Below are 20,102 nucleotides of genomic sequence, written 5' to 3'. Positions count from 1 at the left end.
CCAGACCCTTTTGTTTTCAGCATAATTAATATTGCCAATAATTAACAAGTTCCGGGTCGAATCCGATACCGATACAAATAGTATATTCAGCTATTACCTTATCTGTACGTTCCGCATTTGACAGGCGCACCACCAAACGGTGTATTTAGGATTTTGCTATATACACGGGTCATAATCAAAGGACTGACACTACTAAATTCAATCATTGTCAAATTGTTCCCTATTGTAGTTTTATTCAGCAATCAGCAAGACTTTCTAAGATAACTAATATAGGACAATGAGCACTGTTGATTAAAAAATACTCCATTCCTGGATAGCCAGGACCTTTTGTTTTCCAAATAATTAATATTTCCAATAACTGATAAGTTCCAGGTCGACGGGTTCAAACAGAAAGATTTGAAAGCAGAGAAAACTGTGTATCTTATAATCGACATGACTTATCAAATGACAATACCAATTACTACAATAAGGCTCAGGCATAGTTATATACTTTAATTCAGTCACGGACCCGCGATATCACGGGTGTGTACTTGTTGCTATTTAAGAAAATGTCTTCAACAGGCCGAAAAGATACAATTATATGTTTACACTTGTTCCTTCTAACGTCTCCACATAACTTGCAGCAGGAGTGAGATATAAGATGGGTTTTCTCAAAGTCAGAATAATGTCTCCTTGGAGGGAGGGTAACTAAATATATGGTATGTTATTCAGAATGGTAGTAAACCTCATTCAAACAAGTGGTGAACCTGTTTGTCTGAAACTCTAGCCTAAAGTGGTCATCATTATAACACACAACAAATTGATTCAAGAAAATGTCTTCAACAGGCCAAAAGATACAATTATATGCTAACACTTGTTCCTTCTGAGGTGTCTCCACATAACATGCAGCAGGAGTGAGATATAAGATGGGTTTTCTCTGAGTCAGAATAATGTCTCCTTGGAGGGAGGGTAACTAAATATATGGTATGTTATTCAGAATGGTAGTAAACCACATTCAAACAAGTGGTGAAACTGTTTGTCTGAAACTCTAGCCTAAAGTGGTCATCATTATAGCACACAACAAATTGATTCAAGAAAATGTCTTCAACAGGCCAAGAGATACAATTTTATGTTAACGATTGTTCCTTCTAATGTCTCCACAAAACATGCAGCAGGAGTGAGATATAAGATGGGTTTTCTCAAAGTCAGAATAATGTCTCCTTGGAGGGAGGGTAACTAAATATATGGTATGTTATTCAGAATGGTAGTATACCTCATTCAAACAAGTGGTGAACCTGTTTGTCTGAAACTCTAGCCTAAAGTGGTCATCATTATAACAAATAACATTGCTATTTAAGAAAATGTCTTCAACAGGCCAAAAGATACAATTATATGCTAACACTTGTTCCTTCTGAGGTGTCTCCACATAACATGCAGCAGGAGTGAGATATATAAGATGGGTTTTCTCGGAGTCAGAATAATGTCTCCTTCGAGGGAGGGTAACTAAATATATGGTATGTTATTCAGAATGGTAGTAAACCTCATTCAAACAAGTGGTGAACCTGTTTGTCTGAAACTCTAGCCTAAAGTGGTCATCATTATAACACACAACAAATTGATTCAAGAAAATGTCTTCAACAGGCCGAAAAATACAATTATATGTTAACACTTGTTCCTTCTGAGGTGTCTCCACATAACATGCAGCAGGAGTGAGATACATAAGATGGGTTTTCACGGAGTCAGAATAATGTCTCCTTGGAGGGAGGGTAACTAAATATATGGTATGTTATTCAGAATGATAGTAAACCTCATTCAAACAAGTGGTGAAACTGTTTGTCTGAAACTCTAGCCTAAAGTGGTCATCATTATAACACACAACAAATTGATTCAAGAAAATGTCTTCAACAGGCCAAAAAATACAATTATATGTTAACACTTGTTCCTTCTGAGGTGTCTCCACATAACATGCAGCAGGAGTGAGATATATAAGATGGGTTTTCTCGGAGTCAGAATAATGTCTCCTTGGAGGGAGGGTAACTAAATATATAGTATGTTATTCAGAATGGTAGTAAACCTCATTCAAACAAGTGGTGAAACTGTTTGTCTGAAACTCTAGCCTAAAGTGGTCATCATTATAACACACAACAAATTGATTCAAGAAAATGTCTTCAACAGGCCAAAAAATACAATTTTATGTTAACACTTGTTCCTTCTAAGGTCTCCACATAACATGCAGCAGTAGCGAGATATAAGATGGGTTTTCTCAAAGTCAGAATAATGTCTCCTTGGAGGGAGGGTAACTAAGTATATAGTATGTTATTCAGAATGGTAGTAAACCTCATTCAAACAAGTGGTGAACCTGTTTGTCTGAAACTCTAGCCTAAAGTGGTCATCATTATAACACACAACAAATTGATTCAAGAAAATGTCTTCAACAGGCCAAAAGATACAATTTTATGTTAACGATTGTTCCTTCTAACGTCTCCACATAACATGCAGCAGGAGTGAGATAACAGATGGGTTTTCTCTGAGTCAGAATAATGTCTCCTTGGAGGGAGGGTAACTAAATATATGGTATGTTATTCAGAATGGTAGTAAACCTCATTCAAACAAGTGGTGTAACTGTTTGTCTGAAACTCTAGCCTAAAGTGGTCATCATTATAACACACAACAAATTGATTTAAGAAAATGTCTTCAACAGGCCAAGAGATACCATTTTATGTTAACACTTGTTCCTTCTAAGGTGTCCACATAACATGCAGCAGGAGAGAGATATAAGATGGGTTTTCTCAAAGTCAGAATAATGTCTCCTTGGAGGGAGGGTTACTAAATATATGATATGTTATTCAGAATGGTATTAAACCTCATTCAAACAAGTGGTGAAACTGTTTGTCTGAAACTCTAGCCTAAATTGGTCATCATTATAACACACAACAAATTGATTCAAGAAAATGTCTTCAACAGGCCAAAAAATACAATTATATGCTAACGATTGTTCCTTCTAACATCTCTACATAACATGAAGCAGGAGTGAGATATAAGATGGGTTTTCTCAAAGTCAGAATAATGTTTCCTTGGAGGGAGGGTTACTAAATATATGGTATGTTATTCAGAATGGTATTAAACCTCATTCAAACAAGTGGTGAAACTGTTTGTCTGAAACTCTAGCCTAAAGTGGTCATCATTATAACACACAAATTTGCTATTCAAGAAGATGTCTTCAACAAGCCAAAAGATACAATTTAATTTTTATGTTTACACTTGGTTCCTTCTGAGGCTTCTCCGGATTACTTGCAGCAGGAGTGAGATATAAGATGGGTTTTCTCAAAGTCAGAATAATGTCTCCTTGGAGGGAGGGTATCTTAATATATGGTATGTTATTCAGAATGGTAGTAAACCTCATTCAAACAAGTGGTGAACCTGTTTGTCTGAAACTCTAGCCTAAAGTGGTCATCATTATAACACACAACAAATTGATTCAAGAAAATGTCTTCAACAGGCCAAAAGATACAATTTTATGTTAACGATTGTTCCTTCTAACGTCTCCACATAACATGCAGCAGGAGTGAGATATAAAATGGGTTTTCTCGAAGTCAGAATAATGTCTCCTTGGAGGGAGGGTTACTAAATATATGGTATGTTATTCAGAATGGTATTAAACCTCATTCAAACAAGTGGTGAAACTGTTTGTCTGAAACTCTAGCCTAAAGTGGTCATCATTATAACACACAACAAATTGATTCAAGAAAATGTCTTCAACAGGCCAAAAAATACAATTTTATGTTAACACTTGTTCCTTCTAAGGTCTCCACATAACATGCAGCAGTAGCGAGATATAAGATGGGTTTTCTCAAAGTCAGAATAATGTCTCCTTGGAGGGAGGGTAACTAAGTATATAGTATGTTATTCAGAATGGTAGTAAACCTCATTCAAACAAGTGGTGAACCTGTTTGTCTGAAACTCTAGCCTAAAGTGGTCATCATTATAACACACAACAAATTGATTCAAGAAAATGTCTTCAACAGGCCAAAAGATACAATTTTATGTTAACGATTGTTCCTTCTAACGTCTCCACATAACATGCAGCAGGAGTGAGATAAAAGATGGGTTTTCTCTGAGTCAGAATAATGTCTCCTTGGAGGGAGGGTAACTAAATATATGGTATGTTATTCAGAATGGTAGTAAACCTCATTCAAACAAGTGGTGTAACTGTTTGTCTGAAACTCTAGCCTAAAGTGGTCATCATTATAACACACAACAAATTGATTCAAGAAAATGTCTTCAACAGGCCAAGAGATACCATTTTATGTTAACACTTGTTCCTTCTAAGGTGTCCACATAACATGCAGCAGGAGAGAGATATAAGATGGGTTTTCTCAAAGTCAGAATAATGTCTCCTTGGAGGGAGGGTTACTAAATATATGATATGTTATTCAGAATGGTATTAAACCTCATTCAAACAAGTGGTGAAACTGTTTGTCTGAAACTCTAGCCTAAAGTGGTCATCATTATAACACACAACAAATTGATTCAAGAAAATGTCTTCAACAGGCCAAAAAATACAATTATATGCTAACGATTGTTCCTTCTAACGTCTCTACATAACATGAAGCAGGAGTGAGATATAAGATGGGTTTTCTCAAAGTCAGAATAATGTTTCCTTGGAGGGAGGGTTACTAAATATATGGTATGTTATTCAGAATGGTATTAAACCTCATTCAAACAAGTGGTGAAACTGTTTGTCTGAAACTCTAGCCTAAAGTGGTCATCATTATAACACACAAATTTGCTATTCAAGAAGATGTCTTCAACAAGCCAAAAGATACAATTTAATTTTTATGTTTACACTTGGTTCCTTCTGAGGCTTCTCCGGATTACTTGCAGCAGGAGTGAGATATAAGATGGGTTTTCTCAAAGTCAGAATAATGTCTCCTTGGAGGGAGGGTATCTTAATATATGGTATGTTATTCAGAATGGTAGTCAACCTCATTCAAACAAGTGGTGAACCTGTTTGTCTGAAACTCTAGCCTAAAGTGGTCATCATTATAACACACAACAAATTGATTCAAGAAAATGTCTTCAACAGGCCAAAAGATACAATTTTATGTTAACGATTGTTCCTTCTAACGTCTCCACATAACATGCAGCAGGAGTGAGATATAAAATGGGTTTTCTCGAAGTCAGAATAATGTCTCCTTGGAGGGAGGGTTACTAAATATATGGTATGTTATTCAGAATGGTATTAAACCTCATTCAAACAAGTGGTGAAACTGTTTGTCTGAAACTCTAGCCTAAAGTGGTCATCATTATAACACACAACAAATTGATTCAAGAAAATGTCTTCAACAGGTCAAAAAATACAATTATATGCTTACGATTGTTCCTTCTAACGTCTCTACATAACATGAAGCAGGAGTGAGATATAAGATGGGTTTTCACAGAGTCAGAATAATGTTTCCTTGGAGGAAGGGTAACTAAATATATGGTATGTTATTCAGAATGGTATTAAACCTCATTCAAACAAGTGGTGAACCTGTTTGTCTGAAACTCTAGCCTAAAGTGGTCATCATTATAACACACAAATTTGCTATTCAAGAAGATGTCTTCAAAAAGCCAAAAGATACAATTTAATTTTTATGTTTACACTTGGTTCCTTCTGAGGCTTCTCCGGATTACTTGCAGCAGGAGTGAGATATAAGATGGGTTTTCTCAAAGCCAGAATAATGTCTCCTAGGAGGGAGGGTAACGTAATATATGGTATGTTATTCAGAATGGTAGTAAACCTCATTCAAACAAGTGGTGTAACTGTTTGTCTGAAACTCTAGCCTAAAGTGGTCATCATTATAACACACAACAAATTGATTCAAGAAAATGTCTTCAACATGCCAAAAGATACAATTTTATCTTAACACTTGTTCTTCTTTAGATTTTAAGCAATCCTTCAATTATTGAATATTATTCGCCGGGCGTCAACTATAAAATTTATAATTTACACTTAAGCAACAAAAATCAAAAATAACAAAATCAAAAAATCAACATATCGTATTTACATTTGAAAAAATAAATTGTGATAAAACTATATACATTTGATAACAGAATAGTTAGAGAAAGAATATGGGGATGAGAGCAGATTCTGAGATCATACTCTTGAATCCCTGTACTGTACTGCATGATACTATTTGTTGTGGCAGATGATTCCAATTTTTAACAGTTCGTGGATAAAATGAATATTTATAACTGTCTTTGGATGTTTGTATTTGCCTAAATGAGTGTGGATTGCTATGTCTGGTTCTATTGTCTAGTGGGATCAAAAGGTTATGTGTAGGGACTGCAACAATTTCATGTATATTTTGTAAAAGAGGCGTCTCCACATAACTTGTGTTATTCATAATGGTATTAAACCTTGTTCAAACAAGTGGTGAACTTGTTTGGTTGTAACTCATGCAGTATTTGCTGTAGGACATTAATCCATCCATCAATCAATCATTGTTTCAACTAAACATTACCAGTTTTTCTTGTTTTACAATTTATTATTAGCATAGCAGATCAAGAAATTTCCAACATATGCTATTGAAATGAACATTCCTGTGTAGACTTGATATATATGTGTTATTCAGAATGGTATCAAACCTCATTCAAACAAGTGGTGAACCTGTTTGTCTGAAACTCTAGCCTAAAGTGGTCATCATAATAACACACAGCTGTCTACCTAGTGATGTGACATTTTCTGTCCACATCTGGTTTTTCTGTTTACATTTTAAGCTTTTTGTTATTTTTATCCTTCTATCAGCACATTGGGAAAAATTTTCAAAAATTCATTGTGACCCTGTTAAATTTTGAACACCGTTGAAGTCTTTCCAATGGTATTAAAAATTGTTTATTATCTAATACTGGTATCAAATTTTGATATTAAATTATGTAATACTACAAATACAAGGACTTCAATACTAAAATAACTGTAAGCATCAAATGAAACTAACCAAATCTGTTTAAATTGCTTCCACAATTAAAAAGATACACACAAAACAAAGGTGTATTACTTCAAAGGTTAATAATAAAGTAAACTGAAAGTAAATAGGGATGTTTCCATGGGACAAAGATGATGCCCTCCCTCACTTGCATATCATATAAAGATAAAAACAGAAATAACTGTGGAACGTTTAAAGTTTGTACTTGATCTGAGGTTTGTGGTAATAAGCATTGTGTATAAGTCTCATAACATTTGGTTCAGGCAAACTAAAGTTAGAGAAAGGAAACCAAAAATTCAGCAATTTTTATGTTTATGAAGGGGCATCACTCAAGCACAGTAAAAGTGATGCCACCCAATTTCAAACGTGTCCAGTATTATGTGGTAATAAGTTTCATAACATTTGGTTTAGGCAAACAAAAATGAAGAACAGAAACACAAAATTCCGTAATTTTCATGTTTATAAAGGGGCATAACTCAATAACCGTATAAGTGACCCACCCAATTTTAAACTTGGATCTGTATTATGTGGTAATAAGCATTGTGTATAAGTTTTATAACATTTGGTTGAGGCAAACTCAAGTTAGACATCTGAAACCAACTTTGGGAGGTATGGACAAGGGTAAAACTTAATGTTCCCTCCTCTACAGGGTGAGCATAGGAATGTAATAAAAAAAAATCTTTTTATCTGAAAACAAAGCAACAGCTATAAAAGACATTTCTGGCATCACTATTTTCTCCCTCATATACAATTTTGACCTTGGCTTTGACAATAATAAAATCTATATCAGTGACAAATTGCAGGTCAATTACTTTAACTGCAATAAAACATTTGCCACTTATCACCTATACAGATTCATTTATCATATCTATTTATGGCTTCAATATCCTTTGGTTATTATACAAAATATCACTGATAGTCTGTTAAATGGTTGTATATTCAAATTAGCATTTGATCAACCAAAACATGCACCTGTCAATCCCGTGGTCATCAAGAGACAATTTGAAATAATCGTAGTGATGTTTATTTACTATTTAAAACAAACATAATCATCATAATCATAATAGTTTTTACATTTTCTTGAAATATTGAAAAATGAGGAATTTTCTTTTTAAATCTTGCTCTTAAAATCATAAAACTTAAGTCCAATTTTTGTAAAATTCCATGAGGGTTTGACAATTCATTGATGTCTTAAAAAAAAACTGTATAAAGTTTAGACTGTATCAACTGATCTAACTATTAACTGCAGTTTCATAAAAACTCAAGACATTTTTTGCTGTTCTTTCTTGTTTTTCTGGTCATAACAATATATACTTACATGCTATCCAGGATAGGGGTGGAAGTAGGTCCTCTCCTAATTGGTGGGAAGGTAGGGATTTTCTTCATCAAATTGTAGAATGGTGGGCAAGATATTAAGGCTTGCAAAGTCTGTAAGCAATTAAGGAAATCGTAAAAACCAATGGGAGATGTTCAGATTGACATATAATTTTATATCAGTATTCTCTCAAAATATTTGAAATAGCATACAGGCATATCAGAATATTTGCCAAAAAATGTTATTACTGTAGAAAGTAATAGGATAAGGGTAAATCAAATTTCATATCAAAAGATTAATTTATAGGTCAAGACAAAATTTACATTATCATGGTATTGTAAAGCTCAGTTGCATCTGGTAAATATTTTTGTATGTAATAAATCATATACCGGGTAAGTGTTTGCTTCTATTTGCTGGGAATGAATCTGACAGTCAATCACCTTTTAGTATACACCTGACCATATATGCATGTACATAATTATTATAATGGTCAAATTTAAAAGGATACAGCATTAATATAGCACCAATTGCCTCTATTCATCAATCCTCGTGGCTGTAGACCAACTTGAGTATGCATTATTTTATTCTGGCAGAAGAAATCTACAAAATAAAAGAAGTTTAATAAGAACATCATTTACTTTCTCTTTTAAATTTAGACGTTTCTCTGTACTGAATTTACATGATGAAAATGAGAAAACATGGATGAATTTTAAAACTATCAGTATCTTTTATAATTTATCACTTTATATCACCATTCATATAAGTTTTGTACGTGTGCAAACATTCACTATATATTCCATATCACTTTTGTAAGATAAATCAATTCAATTGTATTTACATATTTTTATGATTAATTTCAATTACACCAAATGTGTTCTGATGACCTGCCAAATTTATGTGCTTATATGACAAGGCTGCATCTAGATCTGTAACATGTGAATTATCACTCTCAATAAATGAATTAAACAATTCCTGTTTGTGGAATAATACAAGTAATCATCATAATTTCACACTTATATCATAACTACTTGTTCCATAACAAATCAAAGGTTTGTCTCAATTATTTTTTGTTAATGTTTGGACAACTTTTTATACCCTAACACCATGACCACACAAAATTCATATGAATGTATCTGATCATGTGACCAGTTTTTGTTTGGGTTTCTGTAGCTTAGTCTACTATGTTGTGTTTTGTGTACTTTTGTTTGCCTGTTGGTCTTCATCTTTTTTTACCATGGCATTTTCTGTTAATTTCGACTTACATGTACATGTATTATGAGTTTAAATGTCCCTCTTGTCAAAATGCTGGTATCTTGTCTCTCTTTCACACAAAACATCAATTATTTGCTACCACACATAATCACATTAAATCGTTTAAGCGATAAATTAAAGGATGGTCTATTGATGACCTGACACACTTCTTGTGCTGATTTAAGATCATGATTACATGTTGTCATTCTTATTTCAATTCCCCCTCAAAAAATTATCATAATTTTTTTTCCCAAATATTTTATAAATCCTCCTTCTAGCAAATCAGGAAACTTGATTTAATTTAAATTCTAATTCATATTCTATTTCCTTGATTTTTTTCTTTTTAATTCCTTATTATATATAAGATACATGTTATAAATAACCTTCCTCAGAGCGCAGTATAATCATAATAATGTTATTAATCATTGCATTACATTTGTACATACGGATTGCTGGTATTCATAATTTAGATTGTTAGCAGTAGTTATATAATAATGAAGGGATATTCCATAAAAACATATAAAGAATCAAGATAAGGCACTAGAAAATCTATTTCAAAAGAATCAGCTGTAAACAAAAAATAAAATAGTAAATACATGTATAAATAATTTGTATAAATTTCTTTTAAACCTCATTTAAAAAAAAATAGTATTATTACCTCCAAGTATGTCTGCTGCTGAATCATGAATGGCAGGAACGGGAGACATGTTTACTATTTGTTTTTCTTTAGGATCCTTTTCCTGGTCAAGTGATGGATAATTAACATCTACATAGTTTTCATTGTATATCACAGATGCTGCTGTTGAAGGGGAATCTCCTTTAAATAAGTTCGCCCAGGATTTGGGTTTTGCTCCCCAAACTGAGGCTGACTGTTCTCCTGAGGAATTCTCTTGTTTTGCCGGAGAATTTTCCTCAACATTTGAAATTTCGGAACTTTTTTCAACACTTTCTTGTCTATTTCCTGGAGCACCTATTGGAATATTGTTCGATGCTGGTTGCAAAGGGGGATAACTGGCAAAGTCCACTAAATTTTCACTTTCAGTTTCAACATCTTCAGAAATATTCGTTTGATTAACACCTGAATCAATCTGTGTTACAATTTCCTGTGATGCCTGTGACGAATCTTTATATCCTGAAGAAATGCTGCTTTTGGTTGGCTTATTGACTGACGTAAAAGACAAGTCTATGTGTTCTGATGAGGTGGGATTAGTATTATGAGTGGCAGTCTTTGTGTCTTGTGAAGAATCTGGTAACCACGGTTGCGGTGTATAAACAGATGTTTGAGGGGGAGGACAAGATGTTTGTGAAGGATATATGGGTGTCTGTGAAGTGTGAAACATTGATGGGTGTGAAACATTTTCGTGTGTTGTGTGGACCATGTGTGAATGTGCAAGACTATCGTCCTTTGACAAAGTTACACGAGAAATGTCACCTGTCACTAGTTCCACACCTTCAGAAATGTTTGTTTGGAAATTGTTCTGAACTGGTGGAGCACTTGCATAATTTTGAGCATAATCTGTGTGATTTTTCTGTATATATTGTGTTTGTTCAGTGTCTCTATCACTTTGACTAGTATATGAAGTTTCTTCAAAGTTCACTGCATTTCGAGTTTTATTTTCGGCATGCATATTATATTCCAGCTTTCTAATTCTCTCTTTTTCAATTTCCTCTTGAAGTTTTTCATAATAGCCTGGTGGCCTTCTTTTTTTATTTCTTCGCTCGTAAGGTTTTGATGATGATGAACTATTGTTTCCGTCCATGTCCATTTGACTTTGATCAAGTGTATACTCTGTATAGCTATCACTGCCAAAAGAAAAACTTTTGTGTAAACCGCTGGCATCCTGCTGGTTAAAGTATGTTTCACCAGAAAAATGTATTTCTTCTTGCATATCTTGTTGCTGATTCAATTTGTCTTCATCTGTAACTAAATGGGGAAAAACAGATACAAATTATATTAATGCTCTGAACAATGCATAAACTTTGACCTGTAATGGTTTTATACTTTAACAAATTGTGACTTGGGTGGATAGTTATCTCATTGGCACTCCTGCCAAATCTTCTTATATCTATAAAGCTCTTTTTCTTCTTGGACTAGAAATTCTCACTGCAAAATGGTTGAAAAAGCCAAATTTGATACCTTGTCATTTATATTCAAACATAATTTTATGCCCAAAGATATTTCAATACAAATGTATTTTATAAACATGACAGAAAAAATCCAATGAAACAAATATGTTGGTGTTGATAAGATGTTAACAGCATTCAAAGATCTCTGAAAGACCTATTTTTTTCAACTCTTTGCACTCACCTTCAGGAGCACCATAGCTGCAATTCTCTTTGGAATCCCATGGAAACTGAAACAAATACACAAGATTGCAAAGAATTCAATTTCATTATCATAACCACACTTATCTAAGATGATCAATTTACATCATACTACTTAATAAGTGCATGTTTTTTTACCCAATAATAAAATATTCATCTTTTTTATTTGATAAAAATAAACAGATGCTCCGCAGGGGCACAGCTTTATACGACCGCAGACGTCGAACCCTGAACAGTTGGGGCAAGTATGGACACAACATTTAAGCTTGATACAGCTCTGAATTTGGATTGTGATTACCTTAGTGAAAAAAGGAAAACACTGGTCCCATATAATGGGCGTTCACTGCACTTGTCACACGATGTAGTTGTGATAATTTTGATTAAGAAATATTTTTTTTAACAATGTACATGTTTATAAACAGAAGTAACATGTTTGCTTACCTCTACCCTACCACCTTCCGCCTGACGAGGACCATACAATATTTGGTAGACTTCATCGCCCTGTTTCAGATCATCGAAGTCTCCAAATGTTATCTCCTGTAAAATATTTATGACATTTATCTATGTAACATGTGTAAAAGAGATTGCTGATTAACATGATTGAGAAAAGATGAACCAATAGAAAACAAGAATGTGTCCCTAGTACACAGATGCCCCATCCGCATTATCATTTGTTATGTTCAGTGGACCGTGAAAATGGGGTGAAAACTCTTATTTGGCATTAAAATTAGAAAGATCTTATCATAAGGAACATGGTATACTAAGTTTCAAGTTGATTGGACTTCAACTTCATCAAAAACTACCTCAACCCAAAACTTTAACCTGAAGTGGGAAAGTCGAACGAACAGACGCTACCACAGACTAGAAAACATAATGCCCATAAATGGGACATAAACATACATGTAAGATAGAAAAACATTCGGGTGCTGGATTTTCTCTCTGCATTGAAGACCCACAGGTGGCCTTTGGCTGTTATCTGCTTTTTGTTGGGGTTGTTGTCTCTGAAATATTTCCCATTTCCTTTCTTAATTTTATTGTGATTTATTCTTGATTTGTTTAATCCTACTTAATGATTGAGACAAAACCTCATATTTTACTATTTTCACATGATCATGATTGTAAAGTGGAATATTTTCTTATGTGAGAACTCTGAAATAAACCAATTTCAAGGCTTGCCATTCCAAATCAAGATGTTAAATCACTTTCATGGAAACCTCAATTTCCTATTTTTCAGACAAAATAATTCTGAATCAAGGTAATCAATGGAAGATCAGACAAAAGATTCATATTTTAAATACCTGCCTTCTTAATCACCATAATTAAATTTGAAGGTCTTTAGACCTCTCCCTTTTCATCTGTGTAAGGGAGGAGATAATGAGTGATGACTTGTGAGCATTCATTATTTTGTCTTAAAGATTTACATATTTCAGCTAAATTTAGCACACAAGATAAAATGAAACTAGTTATCTATATAATATAATATAATACATAGATTTAATCTGTTAATCAGGGGTCTCACTAATTAGCGACAAGGCCACATTTAAAAGAATGTCTGTTTCCCCTCCCCGGGTCTACCCTTTGTAAACAGACCAGGAAGGCAGGTTCTTTTTTTTTTTTTTTTTTTTTAACTGGGTGTGATTGTCATAGCATGGTCACATGAATGGTTTGACTTGTCCAGTCCAGGCCACTTATCAGTTGTTTGTGCTCAATTTGAGTGTATTTATTTAGATTATAAATCCTTCTGCTTTCAAGCATTTTCCAAAAATGGAAACAAATTATTTTCAGGAAAAAAATAATTTCGATTTTTTTGTGGAAAATAATTTTTTGACCCGGGGGCTTATTTTTGACCCGGGTGGGGGAGGGGAAACAAACATATTTTTAATTTTGGCCAAAGAAAACTTTTTTTTAATAAAATATAAAGACATATATTCATTTTTTTTTTATTTTTTAAACAAGCAGAAATAAATTGATAATTTTTTTTATGGATTGACAAATCTATAAAGAAATTAAACATTTGTGAGGAAGAAAGGAATTGTGTCGGGAATGCACACGCTATAAAATGGAAATAAAAACAAACATTTTGAACTTCCCTTTTGAAGGAATTATTGAAACAAAAAATAACAATACAATTCATTGTTCTTGATTGGAACAACATTAGATCTATGTGCCTTCACCCTAAAGTAATAACAGTACTGGTATGTAGAAATACCGCAAAGGACTTCTTAGTGCATTAAGAGGAAAGTTTTTGCACTAAGGACACTAAAATGATGTTTTAAGACCACAAAGAACATGGATATAAGAGGATATGAGTATATATAAAGTTTGGTATCAATAGATATTGTTAATTTGAAGTAAAACGACTTTTTAATCAGTGTGTGCCACTCGGCACGTGACCAACGGCTTACTGCAAATTCCCAATCATCAAATTCAATCAACCACAGGGGTGTGGAAATATTTGTTGTGAGCACTTGTCCCTGGGCAAGTAAAACTGGAAATTTTACTTGTCCGGAAAAAAAGTTACTTGCCCTGATGGTTCAAATAAATATTGTAGTATTTTATTGTTAGCTAATATATGATTCTTAGCACGGTTTTGCATCCCAAACAAATCAGTGAAATCAATTGGTTTATATGTGTAAAAATTTAGGAATGTTGGAAATGGGTTTATTACATCAATGGGACAGAAACTCAAAGGCAAATCAACTAAATGAAATGACACGTAAAGGACAAGTTTGCAGCATTGTTTTTTAATAAAAGTTGTAGCCAGTATGTACACTACATATGCTAAATTTAGAGGATAGTGAGTGAAGAAATCGAAACTAAATAATAGATTAACTAATTATTTCTATCAACTGACACACTTGGTTTTTTCTTGGTAGTTGAACACTTCTATTTACCACTTAGACAACACATAAGGTTGCCTTTGATCTATAATTAAGACAAAAACAAAACTTATTATCTGAATTTCTTTCCAAGGGGTAATCTGATATGGACGATGTCTGATATTCTCGCTTCCGTATTTTTTTTTATATCATACACCTTGACCATCTCCCTTTGCGTTTCATGCTTCGACTAGACTCGTCATTCTTTTTGTCTTGCTTGCCCGATGTTTTATTTTAAAAGTATTCATTAACTCGAATAATTCAAGCCCTCTCCGTGTCCGATATTCTCCCACACGAGTAATGTAGCCTTCGTAGATCAGCTTAATATAACGACTGAATTATTCGGGTTAAGTATTCATCAATCTGAATCTCGATTCAAAATCTTAAGAAATGACACTTCCGGTGAATAGTGGATAAAACATAATCGACGATCCCGGGTCAATGGACAAAGCCAATGCAATATTACACGACTCGGGTTTGCATACTTATTTTTACTCATTTTGGTAATTGATCTATTTCCGGAGTTATGTAACATTTATCGTCATGAACATTGATGTGTTTTTACTCGCTGATTATTTCTTTCTTTTACATAAATTAACTTTGAATTTGAACTTTGTCTTGTATATTATTTTACTTGTCCACGGGCAATCAAGACAAAAATAATTAATTGTCCAGGTGTTAAAATGTACAAGTCGGGCGAGTCGGGCATAGCATTTCCACACCCCTGAACCATATCCAAATAACAATTGTCTTTTGGTCGTCACTAGTTGATTAGTTTATGATAGTTATTGAATAAACCTAATGGTTTAGGGTGTTATAATTTCAAGCTGATGAAAGAAAAAAGAAAAATTGAATGTTGTGTTTACAAATGGTTTACTTTGCCTTTGTTTTATTTTGATTAAAAAGTAAATTGCTATATGTAAACAGTCTGCACCATTAGCCACTAGTCCGATGCCCCAGACTAGTAAATATTGATTCGGACAAGTGAAAATTTTCAAAATTTTATATATATATATAGTCATACATGTATAGGGACAATTCTTGCTATTGAGGGTCTAGACTAGTAGATGAAAAAGTTTTTGGACAGACTGTGTAAACTTGTTTTTTTTTTTTAAAAGAAGCCAGTTATGAGATAAAAATTAAGAAAACAAATGCTTCCAAGATTTCATGTCCATATTTACAACTCTATAGTTACATACTATCATTATACATTGAAAGACTTTTTTGTATAGATTAGACCATTGGTTTTCCCGTTCGAATGGTTTTACACTAGTAATTTTTGGGACTCTTTATAGCTTGTTGTTCGGTGTGATCCAATGCTTAGTGTTGAAGGCCGTACCTTGACCTATAATGGTTTACTTTTATAAATTGTTATTTGGATGGGGAGTTGCCTCATTGGCACTCATACCACATCTTCCTATATCTACATGTATATATGAGCGTATGTGGCATCCGTGGGGTTGTTCAAAACCAAATTACAGAAGTATTATCGAAAAACTCCAAGAGGTAAATACTATTTTATGTAATAACATTTCTTTGTTTTAAAAAGAGAATATAAATCATAACTGTCTTCCATGAAAGATAACTTTATAACTGATGTCAATGCTTTTTTTTTTAACAATTCATCTTTATTTCAACAATTGAAGATGAATACCATTTCCTTTTATAATGTTATTTAAGAATAGTGATGTAAGAAATATAATTCACAATGTGGGAGAATTAACTTAATAATTTAGTTAAGACTCAAAAGCCTGTTCTGTCATTATTAAGAATTTAAGAGACGCTAGAGTTGTCGTCTCTTGGACACTTTCCCCATTTCCTTTCTCAATTTAATTTGGTGTTGCCTCTGATCAACAGAAATGAAACATAATTCTCAGTGAATCACATCAAAACTTAGATTAGACTAAAACTTCATTAAAACTGAACATATTTGTATTTTAAGAACATGAGTTAAGTGTCCCTTTATAAAACATAATAAATCATCAGAGACCAAGGCCTCAAAGATGTGCAATGGAATCTTTTTGCATTTGCCTGTGTTCTATTCATTTAAAAACCTTGCTTGAAATATTGGCCACTGGATGTTAAGCAATCAAATATCAATCCTCACCTTTCAGTGAAGAGTTCAAATTTATTTGTCTTTTTTAAAATTAAAAGGATAAAAAAATTCAAAAGTAAGAGTAGAAAATATGCTATTACAAGTAGTAAAAATATAACAGACAGAAATACAGAATAAACAGGACAGAAACAAATATAACAAACGGGAAAAAAACAAAATTGAAAAACCATATACATGTTTAATCAGTATTGTAGTGGATCACATGTATAAACGGGTCAAGGTTGAGCGAACATGAATTTCTACCGATTACACAGGTGACAATCAACTGTCGAGAAAACATTAAATAACTTTCTTATTATAATGAAAAATATTGTTAAATAGACAAAATAAAATGATGAAAAATATTTAAATTTTAATTTTGTTTTTATTCTTGTTTGATTTTAGTTTTGTTTTTATTCTTGTTTGATTTCGGTTCTTTGTATTTCACAATTTGTTTCTGTATTTTATGGACATAAAAGAGAGTTTAAAAAACAAGTTATAACATAAATAATAAAATCAAGAGACATATAATACAATTATAATATGTCTCTGATAAAATATATGATATCATTGTTCTAAATTAAAACACACATACTTTTTTCTATCAATATTAACTTGCAAATTCTTTTAATATTTATTTGAAATAAGTAATTTAAATTAATAAAAATGTTTTCTTGTCCCTTCTTGTCGCTAATTAGTGAGACCGGTTAATCAACATACATCATGAACTAGGTTGATTTTCTGTTATAATATAAATAAATAAAAATGCATTTATATTAGGAAGATATACAATGTACACCATCTGGAAGTTGAATGGCCAAAAGGCAAACATTATCAAATTTTAAGGAAACAGATCGTCTCCTTCTTATATGACTGTAAAAAAAAAACACCTTACAAGTTTGTAACTTTTGTTTTGGGCAATGAAAGTAGTGTCTTCCTACACAACACCCTTTTCTTGCATTTTAGACACCTTTTCATGGTTTGTGAATAATTAAGTTTTAATTATGTATGTTCTTCTATGTCTGTCAACGTGTTGCCACAGTCTCTAAATGCTGATTTTAGAGACAACCGTGGCAGGTAAAATGATTCATAAGATTTTTGCAGTCATGCGTTTGATGTTTCAGACAGCAATTTAGCAAAGGGCAAACATAGTGTGTGACAATCTCTGGATTGTGTATCTACATTGTAAAACATATTGCCTGTATTTACATTCGACGGAAATTCCATAACTATTGCTGTTATAAATGCAAATCAACTGAAAACGTGCTTGACAGCCGCCATCGTCTTTACCGGATATTGTGGGAAATGCGGAAGTGCAATGAAATTTTGTTCACATGCGCAAAACTTAGGTGTGCTTGAAAAACCAACTTAAGGATGTACTTAGGTGAGGTTTTGGAATTTGTGTCAAATGTTCGGACTCCTTTGTGTTTTTCCATACAATGCAATGTAAAATATTTTGCCCCATAACACCCATTTATTTTTTCATACGACACTTAATAGCTCATGAAAGGTCATTTACCAAAATTTTAGAAGATTCTTGATTTTCTTTCTTTTGTTTTGAGACCAATATAATACAATGCAAACATAAGGTAAAAGTCCGAGTCAGCCTTTTCCCGCCATATTTTAAGTCTCAAATATCTCGAAAAGGAGGTCCATGACCTATCAATATTTTTAGCTTATCTTTATCCTTAATTGATACTCTACCAGCTTATAGAGTCAATTTTAATTTCTTAATTTCTTAAATTTTACCTAACCTCACCGAAGTACATCCTTAAGTTATCATGATCAATTATTTGCAGGAGGAAGATACAGAAAAGAAGAAAGTTAGATTAAGGTAAAAAATTAGTTAAAAAAAAACAACAACTGAGTTTTGGAATATTTAGCAAAAATGCCGTTTATATTTAATTTTCAAAGATGGATAATGAAAAGTATATTTCAGTGAGGTTTTTAGCTACCGGTTGTGCTAACTTGTAAAATTTTGAGTGATCGCCTTGACAACGGAAAACTCCCAAATGATCGAATTTTATGATAAAATATGATAAAGCAATTTTTTGAAATGTGCTTCTAGAAAAAAAGATTTATGGATCCCGTTTCTCACTACAAAACAATATTGATAAAGCAGTTCTAACTACTGGGTACTTTATAAAATAGTTAATTTGAGTTATCTCCACTTATATGTTAAAGCTGGAAAAAATAAATCACACAAAAGTATCAGTCTGAATATTAAAAAAGAATCATTATGATTAGATACTACACACACATTTCTTCATAAAATTAAAAGTCTTATAGATACATTACATTCCTCTCTCGACATGTGTATATTTTATAAATAACTATCTTCATCTAGACCAGTTTTGTTCTGCTATTTTACAATCCAAGCTTGCGAAAGACATCCGATCTCAGTGGCGTAATATACGAACTGTAAAATGAATATAAAATGAATGTAAATGTTGATAATTCCATGATCAAAATAGACGTCAGTCGTAACTTGAAAGGTAACAGGTGAGGTTGACATATAGATAGCTACATTATGAAATTAAAGACATTTGGTATGATTCCAAAGAGACAACTTTCTTCCGAAAGTCAAATGAAAAAGCAATTGTAGTAAAAACCCTCCACAATGATCAAACCCAATACCGTCTAGTCAGCTATTTAAGGCTCCGTCTCAAGAAAGGTGAAACAATAAAAACGAGAAAACTAACGGCCTTATTCAGTATGCAATACAATTTACGAAAACAAATATGACAGACAGGAACCACCGACAACAAATAACAGATAGACACTTAAACGTCTTCTTATAATTTTTAAATATCCAGTTTTCTGTCCACTTCCTTTGCGAATGGTTTTATTCTATCCCCGTAAGATTTGGATGGGGGCCTACATTTCTGCATTCTTGAATTTTTCAGATTATTTTTGTATTCATACTGAATAAATTTCAGTTCCCATTTTTTATGTTTTATTCCTTATATGAAGTACGAACATATTTTTAACACGCGTTCTTACAAAGTTCTGATACCTACAAGCTTGTTAAGTTTTGGTTGATTAATTGTTCAACTTGTTTCATAAAACGTCTAGTGACATTTTTTTCCTAGCATTTTCTGAAAAACAAATTCAAAATAATAAATATAAACGATAGGCTTTGCAAAGCTTGTCGTCCGGGAAATAGTACACATGTCGATAGGGGCAGACATTTTTGTGTGAAACAGGTCACAAGCGTACTGATCCCTAACACAGTTAATAAGTAGGATCTTTAACAAGCAGATAGCGCAGTATTCCAACAATAGGCATGG

General features: G+C 32.9%; 1 protein-coding gene across 1 annotated transcript in view; it reads right to left on the bottom strand.

The window, feature by feature from the left end:
- LOC139523377 (ubiquitin carboxyl-terminal hydrolase 10-like) overlaps window positions 1-18,131 on the bottom strand; it is a 31,812-nt gene extending 13,681 nt beyond the window's left edge. Inside the window, exons 1-6 of the mRNA XM_071317346.1 lie at window positions 18,022-18,131; window positions 12,280-12,375; window positions 11,822-11,867; window positions 10,172-11,437; window positions 8,771-8,862; window positions 8,266-8,375 (exon numbers count right to left, since the gene is read on the bottom strand). Coding sequence (XP_071173447.1) covers window positions 8,266-8,375; window positions 8,771-8,862; window positions 10,172-11,437; window positions 11,822-11,867; window positions 12,280-12,375; window positions 18,022-18,039 — 1,628 coding nt within the window. The 5' untranslated portion in view covers window positions 18,040-18,131. The remainder of the gene's footprint in view (window positions 1-8,265; window positions 8,376-8,770; window positions 8,863-10,171; window positions 11,438-11,821; window positions 11,868-12,279; window positions 12,376-18,021) is intronic.
- Between the last annotated feature and the right edge of the window lie 1,971 nt (window positions 18,132-20,102).

Source organism: Mytilus edulis, chromosome 5, assembly GCF_963676685.1.
Source record: "Mytilus edulis chromosome 5, xbMytEdul2.2, whole genome shotgun sequence".
Classification (NCBI taxonomy): domain Eukaryota; kingdom Metazoa; phylum Mollusca; class Bivalvia; order Mytilida; family Mytilidae; genus Mytilus; species Mytilus edulis.
Note: the sequence above shows the minus strand (reverse complement) of the source record. Positions and strands in the feature narration are given on the sequence as shown.